This window comes from Pseudochaenichthys georgianus, chromosome 8, assembly GCF_902827115.2.
Source record: "Pseudochaenichthys georgianus chromosome 8, fPseGeo1.2, whole genome shotgun sequence".
NCBI classification, from domain to species: Eukaryota; Metazoa; Chordata; class Actinopteri; order Perciformes; family Channichthyidae; genus Pseudochaenichthys; species Pseudochaenichthys georgianus.
Window position 1 is genome coordinate 25,582,327 of NC_047510.2, and position 8,448 is coordinate 25,590,774.

Here is an 8,448-nt window from a genome sequence, read left to right on the forward strand (position 1 = left end):
TGAAGAAAAGTAGGAGCGGATTGTAGGGCCTACTTCCTATTTATACGGAAGTGAGCCCGGAGGTGGGGCACACGTCGTAGGTGGGCATGGAATAAGTCTGTCAGTGCTGCACACGTGCAGTGGGGTTTACCCAATAGCGATAGCCTTAGAGGGCGAAGCCTTATACGAAATAGAACAAACAAATAAATACAAAAAGACATAAACAAAACAGAAAATAGGGGAGGCAGGGGTCAGTGGTTGAATGCAGTGTTGAACAGGTGGGATTTGAGTGATGTTTTGAATGTTGTGAGGGAGGAAGAATCTCTGATGGATTGGGGTAGTGAGTTCCAGAGGGGGTGCAGCAACGGAGAAGGCTCTGCCACCCCAGGACTTGAGGTTGGTCCGGGTGGGGAGGGACAGGAGGTTGGCTGAGTAGGTGTGGGTGAGTAGGCGGGCGGCGGAGTTCTGGATGTATTGTAGTTTGTTGAGGATTTTAGGTGAACCATAGAGGAGGCTGTTGCAATAGTCCAGACGGGAGGTGATGAAGGCGTGGATGAGGGTTTCGGCAGCAGTGGGGGAGAGGGATGGACGTAGACGGGCGATATTTTTGAGGTGGAAGAAGGCTGTCTTTGTTATCTGTTTGATGTATTTGTTGTAGGAGAGGGTTTGGTCAAATATGATGCATAGGTTCCGGATGTGAGGGGAGTTTGGAACTGGGAAGCCGTCTATGTTGAGGGTGAAGTTATGGATAGATTTGGTGAGCTTTTTTTGTCCAATGATTATTATCTCAGATTTATCGCAGTTGAGTTTCAGGAAGTTGAGTTGGAGCCAGGATTTCATTTCAGTGATGCAGTTTGTCAGGATGGAGTGGGTAGCAGTGGAGATGGACTTGGTGGAGATGAGAAGCTGGATGTCGTCGGCAAAGCAGTGGAATTGAAGTCCATGACGGCGGATTAATAATAATAATAATAATAGATTTAATTTGTTGGCGCTTTTACAGGTGCTCAAAGACGCTTTACAGATATAGTGAAGATAAAATAAAATAAAGGAGAAGCAGGTGGAGGATGAAGAGGAGGGGGCCGAGAACTGAACCTTGGGGGACACCTTGGGGGAGAGGAGAAAATAAAAGGTTAAGAGCATAAAAGGTCTTGAGACATTTCCTAAAAACTGAGAGTGATGCCGAGGTCCGTATGTTCTCTGGAAGCTGATTCCACAGACGTGGACCCAGGGAGGAGAAAGCACGGTTTCCCATGGTGACCAGTTTTTTCCGCGGAACAGCCAGGAGATTGGAGCTGTCTGACCTGAGTGTGCGTGAGGTATGGGAATGTTTTCTGGTTAGCCGTTCCTGTAGGTGGGGCCAGTGTGGTTGATGGCGTTACCATTATGAGGACTTTGTAGTTAATCCGGTGTGTTACAGGGAGCCAGTGGAGTGAATGAAGGATGGGGGTGATGTGCTCTGATTTGCGTGTTTTTGTGAGTATCCGGGCGGCACAGTTTTGTACATATTGTAGCCTCCGAGTGGTTTTTGCTGGAATTGCAAGCAGAGAATTGCAGTAATCAATGCCGGAGGTGATGAAGGCATGGACCAGTTTTTCTGCATCCGGTTTGGTGAGGGAGTGTCGCATTTTGGAGATGTTTCTCAGGTGGTAGTATGAGGCTTGGCAGACCGTCTTTATGTGTGCTTGGAATGAAAGGGATGAGTGCAGTTTCACACCAAGGCTTGTTACAAGTGGGGAGAGGGGAATGGAGTGGCCATTGATGCTGATATGAGGGATATCAGTTTTTTGTGTTTGATGTGGTGTTCCAATCAGAATGGCCTCTGATTTGCTGCTATTCAGTTGGAGGGAGTTGTTGCTCATCTAGTGGTGTATGTGCTCCAGGCATCTTGAGACATTTGAAAGTGCCAGATGTTTATCCGGGGCAGTTTGGAAATAAATCTGTGTGTCATCAGCATATGTGTGGAAGCTGATGTTATGGCTCCTAGGTATTTGTTCCAGGGGCAACATGCAAATTAAAAAGAGCAGTGGCCCAAGGACTGACCCTTGGGGTACACCAGAGGTGACACAGTGTATGTCGGAGGTGCTCTTTCCAAGACGGACATATTCCTGTCTTCCTGTGAGGTACGAGTGGAAAAAGTCCAGAGCCTTGCCAACGATTCCCACCTCCTGGAGTCGCCGACACATGATGCGATGGTCAACAGTGTCAAATGCTGCACTTAAGTCCAGCAAGATGAGTAGGCTTGGGGAACCAGAGTCAGCCGCCATCAGCAGGTAATTTAGAACCCTGACCAGAGCTGTTTCAGTGCTGTGAGCTGGTCTGAAACCAGACTGGAAGGTTTCATAGAGCTCATGAGTATGAACTTTTGCTAGAAAAGACAGGTTTGAGATGGGGCGGTAGTTTGTGAGTACCTCAGGATCCAGATTGTGCTTCTTCAGGACAGGTCTGATGGCTGCCAGCTTGAGGGAGGGGGGGACCTCACCACTCAACAAGGATTTGATTAATTATGATGGTGGCAGTTGGAATAATGGATGGAGAGCAGGTTTTCAGTAGGGAGGTGGGGATAGGCTCAAGGGTGCAGCTAGATGAGGTCATAGCTGAGATGATTTTTGAAAGCTCAGCTTGCGTGACCTCCGCGAAGCAGTTTAGGGTTGGTGCATTTGATGGAGCAAGTACAGGATGTTGTGGAGAGGCAGGTCGGTTTGAGGAGGCTTTGGCGATGTTAAGCCTGATATTTTCAATTTTTGTTTTAAAAACTTCCATAAAGCAGTTGCAGTCATCAGTTTATAAGTGTGGATTTTCACATAATGATACAGTATTTCCTGAAGTCTCAGATGAAGCATGAGATCTAGTGTCAGTTGAAGTGTGTTACACCCAGGTCTAGGGGAACCTAGGCGCAGCACAACATTGCACTCTCCCCACTCTTCCCACTCCCAAGAAATGGACATTGAGACAGAAAAATACCTTTGGTAATTTTAATTACCTGTTTGTTTTTAAAGGAGGCGAGACAACCCACATAAACAAATAACCCTGGGCATGCATAAATCTTGCCTAACAAAATAAGTCAAATAAAATACAGGCTTCTTACCTAACCTAACGAAAAAACAGGAGAAGAACAAAAGAAAAAGGGTTTCACACTCCTGGGCAAAGTAAAACTTGTCTTTCAAGACGAATTAAATTAGCTTATCCTTACAAAGTTACCAAAATGCACAAAAGGACCGGTAATCTTTAGATTTAACCACACAGAACAATAGATCAGGTTTTCTACAACAAACACGGAGTTGGGAGTAGGAGAGGTCGATGAGACAGAGGGCAGAGGAACTGGTGGCNTGCAGCTTAAATGCTCCTGTCTCTTCAGGTGGACCAATCAGCTTGTCGAAGGCAGCCAATCAGCCTGTTGAAGGCAGCCAATCAGCTAACGGGCACCACCTGCATAATGACCCAGGGTCATAACAAGTGACACTAGATCTACAGAGCAATACATCAGTGCTGATACGGCCCAGGCACAGCAGATCACTGCAGTATTTGAAAGTGATTTAAAAACCATGCAGTCTTCCTCCTGAGATTCTGTTCACATACATGTCTGTAGTTCATCTTTTATACTTGAGGTTGGCTTCAACAGGAATGAGAAAAAAAGCAAAACATTAGAGCATAATCTAACTGCACATGAATGGTTAATGCTGTGGTCGACTTGAAAACCACCTGCAACAGGAACCAAAACTACTGAGTAACTCTTTTATTTTTGTATTAAGCACATTAGTAGCATGGATTTGTGCATGGCAACGTCACTACACTGTAATTCAACTGTTTTACTATGTTATTTTATTATATTATCAGTATGTTTACCATACTGACACTTTACCTTGTTACTTTAACTTGTCAGGATCTCAGTTTCTCTAAGTTTTCCTTTAATTGCTAAAGTTTCTATTAAACCATTTGTATATTTGATGTATTCCTGTATTCTTTTCTCATTTACTGTACTTATTTCTGTCATTTTGGAGCTGTAAAACCTGAAATGTTCCTCTAAGATCTTAGCTTAGTATTTTCTGGCCTTGCTTACTGGTGCAGTGGAGACATGGGTCTGGACAGGACCAGTTTGAGGGCGTCCAGCCACTCCTTCTGCTCCCTGTCCTGCTCGCACATGAAGACAAACTGTCGCTTGGGCGTCTCCACCATGACACCCCACTTCCACTTGTTTCCCTGAGCATGTTTTAGGACACACTCCTTCACAGAGTAACCTTTCTTCTCTGTGCCGATGAACACCACCCCTAACTCCTCTGCATCCTACATTCAGTGAGGAAAACAAGACACACATAAAGGTTGTTTCAAGTGCTTGACAAACATCATTAAAGAAAGCATTGGGTTATAAAGAGAGTTCCTCACCAGCTGGCCTTTGAAGTAGAAGAGCTTCCTGTTTTGAGAGTCCAAAACAAACCACCTCTTTTTGAATGGCTCCTTTTGCTGTAAAAAAAAACATGTAATGCTTCACTAGAAAATATACTGGGTAAATTGGCACGTTTTCTGCCCAAGCTTCAATTCCATAGAACCTTATATCCATTCTTACAAAAGAGATCATTACATTTTCTGTGTGATTTGCGTTAGTATGTAAGAGGAACAAAAAACCCTCTCATTGTGTTTCTACTGTCACTAACAACACCAACTCTGCTAGGGAAGACTGTGCCTGGAGTGCTTTTCTCATTGCATGCTTAAGTCAAAGCTGCTTTCAAGTGCTGACAATATAAATGTACAAATAAATCATATTTATATTTAATGTTTGGTTCTTTACCAACTTACCAATGGCCCTGTCTTTTCCATGTAGCCCTCTTTGAGGTAGTTTCTTGTTATCTTTGGTATCAGCTGACAGAGAGACAAAATTGTGTGTTAAGCTTTAAAACATAAAGCAAAAAGAGGCAAAAAGGTCTCTTTATTGCCGTTGATTTCCACTGCATTTAGTGTGTTTTTTCATGCATGTTAATGTGCATCATCTTGTCAGTCATTATGGCTTTGAGAAGGTTTGATGCTTACTTCTGTATCCCTTCCAGTGGGGTACGCTGTCCTCAGGTATGCATAGCGAGCAGCACGAATAGCATTGTACCATGTCACTATTTCCTGGAGTAAAGGCACAGACACTAAGCTTTTAAAAATCAGTACAAATATTTCTGGTAACTGTTATTTATGCTTTCGATGATTAAGCAATCCCACCTGAGGACTCTCGTGATAGACATAGAGGTTCCTGGTGTGATCGTCGTCTTGGTAGGTGATCTGCAGCCCATTGGGATGACCAATCTTCTCTGGTTGGAAAGTGGCATTTATGTCCTTGATGGAGATTAAAGCTTTAGGGCCTTTGGACTCCTGGATCACAAATAGATGAGCAGAGTTAGTAGTAAGGATAGAAAACCTTGATCAATAAAAATGCAACTCATTTTATAGAAATTGCGAAATTAGTGATGGCAATGTTGTAGCCAGGCCAGTCCTACATTTTGGTCTGGACTGTAATAACGCAGCTGTACTTTGTTTTAGTGCAAATTAGCAAACCTTAGCATGCTGAACACCAAACTGAGATGGTGAACGAAGTAAACATTTAACCTGCTAAAAATCTGCATGCTAACCATGCCATTCGGAGAATGTTAGCATTTAAAGGGATAGGAATAGTTCAGATTTTTTGAAGTAGGGCGTTATGAGGAACTAACTAAGGTTGTTTGTTTGTATTGTTAAGTGAAGGTTTAGTACGAATGCACCAAAGTGCTGACTGCAATCTACTGTAGATATTACACTGACTATATAACTCAAGCCCTCTTACAAAAGAGCCAATATATTCCTTTAGATTGGACAAGATAATATCAATACACATGCTTTTAGATTACACATGTAAAATATATTAAAATAGTGGTTTTATGTATGGCATACAGTGCAGATTAAATGTGTAAAACCTGCAGGAAACACACATTTTCCTTGTTGTAGTAGGTCAGAGTAAATTCTCTCTCTGACAGTACGAACTTCCTCTTCAGAAACTGTGTGTTCTCTTTCCCTTTCTTCCAAAGCATCCCTTCATAGAAACCTGGTTATAAAACAAAAGGTGTACTGGGTCAAAGATGAGGCAATACACCCGGGTCTTAAAATTATTAACGTTTTGTTTAGGTAAACATATAGAAAAAACTCTGTCCAGCTCTCACTTCCTGGCTGTTTTGTAATGCAAAGAACAGGTTTTTCTTGCACGGTTCTAATCTGCATGAGGAACCATATTGTTCATTGTAGTGTTACGACAACAGGCTGATAAGGGTTTTTGTTCTGCAGTAGGCGTGTGTTTGAAACTGTGAAAACGTCACCTGTGGTGTAAGATAGTGGTGGATACTTGGTTTCTCCTGTGAATTCCATCCTTTCATATTTAGCCCGAATCCACTGCTCTTTTAAGACGCTGCGGTTCAAGAGACAGACATACAAATATTTTTAGACAGGCAAAACACACTTCTACAAACAGTGGATATTATAAGGAAATTAATCATTAAGCTTTGAATTAGCAGCAGAAATGCATCTTCTACAGTGAGTTGCACTATTGTTGTGGCATTGCATTGTCAGCACTTGGTTGGCACACATAATAAAATATAACATTTCTAAGACAGTTTTTGTCAAAAGTTACTTACACACAGTCACTTTCCTTGGGCCGATAGTAGTATGGTGGAACAGCTTTCTCGTACAAAGCTCGGTTTTTGGCATTGCCATTGGACTTCATGAACTTAATAAAAAAGACACACCTGAAGGTTACAGTTCACCTGAAGAATATCTTATTGGATCAATCATTTGAAAAGAAAGGCAGGGGGACAGTACCTCTACCATCTTATCATCCCAGTAGTCCAGCTTTATGGATTTGACCCGGCTGGACAGGCTGCGGTGGATGCCAGAGCAGTTCAGACACACAAACATACCCAGCGTGTAGGAAGCCCACTCTGGATCTGAGGTGTGCAGAAGAAGTGGGACTAACATTAAACACTCAAGGCCAGATTGTCCTGGCTTTTACGCTGTTTTTCTTTACTGGAATAGCCTATGTCTTTTAAATCTCTTTTAATACTTAATCTTATTGTTTTCTTAACTGATGTCATCTATTTATCATGTTTTACATCTTGTACATGTGTTAAGCTGTAATGTAACTTCTTTTTTTTTTTTGAGATTCTGATGTTATGAAGATATTATTACTATCAAGTACTTGAATGAACAAAAGAAAGTGGTTTATGCACGACACTTTATTTTGTATGTTACACGTGGATTTACATCATGCTGTGTGCATTTTCCCATACAACATTAGATCAAACTACCACAACAGTGGCTTTTGCCCACTTTCCCTGGTTGGTAAATCAGGCTTGTTTGCATTGACAGAATTACATTCACAGTCACCTGACAATAATACAACTGCTTTGAAATATCAGATTTAAGCTTACTTTTTTTTTTCTTATCTAAAGGGTGTTGGCTCTGTGTATCTTACATTTCAATATTTGAAATAAGCTTATAATATAGATAAAATATCGTGTAATGTGTATTAATATAACAGTGACATGTTGCTTACCAGGAGCCCCGCACTCCGCGCACCGGCTGTTGTCCGGCAGCTTTATAAGTTGCAGTAAAATATTTGTGTTCCGCTCATGGTTTGCCATTTTGGTATAAGGTCACGGTCTCGACTAAATTTCGACAAAGAATCGCGTTTTCTAAACTAAACATGTTGCTCACATGGTTTTACGCGCGGCAAAATGCATCTGAAAACTGAAACATGTGACCGATAAGAAACGTTTTGAATGTTAAAACACGAAGCAGGTACGGACCGGTTTACCTTTCTGTCACTGGGGGTTGTCCTTTCATAAAATCTCTCTGTGCAAAGTGGTTTGACAAAAAAAACCTGCTGAGTCTTTGCGGAAATCGGTCAAACCACTGCAGTGAATTTACAGGCTTTGCGCATTTAGCGTAATGAACCATTTGTGCCTGCCTCCAAAATACCATCCACCGTTTAGTCTCACTGATCCCAGGAGTCACTGCAGGACAATAGACCTGTAACCGTAGACTGTGTGAAGTTTATAACTATTGTCACCATGAACGTTACCCGCTTGATTTTTTTTGTTTTATCTGATATTTGCAACATGTAAATGAGAAAATGTCTTATTTTGTCAAACATCTTATTTGATGAAGCTATAGGTTAAACATTTTACTGTAGTTTGTTGAATTATTAGGACGTATTTTTGCAGAAGGATTTTTTTTGTATACATAGATCAGAAAATACTATCAACAGCCATGTTTTTATGAAGCAAATGTTCAATAATTAAGGGTTTAAAAAGATGTATGAACAAAACCTTCAGAATATAGATAGAAATGGAGCTGGAAAGTTTATGCTATTTTGGTGGAGATTTCTTCCTCAACGTATGAGAAAAAAACTAATTCGGAGAACTCCGCAGGTGAGAAATAAAGTAAAAAATACTCATCTTCTTGAAA

At 41.6% G+C, this 8,448-nt stretch overlaps 1 protein-coding gene across 2 annotated transcripts; it reads right to left on the minus strand.

The window, feature by feature from the left end:
* Positions 1-2,947: 2,947 nt before the first annotated feature.
* adap2 (ArfGAP with dual PH domains 2) lies at positions 2,948-8,153 on the minus strand. 2 transcript variants are annotated; one of them, XM_034089561.2, is made up of 11 exons: positions 7,535-8,153; positions 6,802-6,926; positions 6,618-6,709; positions 6,303-6,391; positions 5,922-6,034; positions 5,179-5,328; positions 5,002-5,085; positions 4,771-4,833; positions 4,360-4,437; positions 4,037-4,260; positions 2,948-3,405 (listed from the first exon to the last, which is right to left on the minus strand). In XM_034089561.2, exons 1-11 carry the CDS (start codon positions 7,620-7,622, stop codon positions 3,366-3,368), a joined length of 1,146 nt encoding a protein of 381 aa, XP_033945452.1. In that variant the 5' UTR covers positions 7,623-8,153; the 3' UTR covers positions 2,948-3,365. The 2 variants fall into 2 exon arrangements, with proteins under 2 accessions (XP_033945452.1, XP_033945451.1); XM_034089560.2 differs by having other exon boundaries at positions 5,907-6,034.
* Between the last annotated feature and the right edge of the window lie 295 nt (positions 8,154-8,448).

Excerpts from the sequence above, each read along its gene's own strand:
- adap2 (XM_034089560.2), bottom strand. The coding sequence starts at position 7,622 with ATGGCAAACCATGAGCGGAACACAAATATTTTACTGCAACTTATAAAG. Across the intron at positions 6,710-6,801 it reads GGGATGATAAGATGGTAGAG|TTCATGAAGTCCAATGGCAA; the intron begins GTACTGTCCCCC and ends TTTTTTATTAAG. Across the intron at positions 3,406-4,036 it reads CCCATGTCTCCACTGCACCA|GTGGTGCCCGTTAGCTGATT; the intron begins GTAAGCAAGGCC and ends GTCATTATGCAG.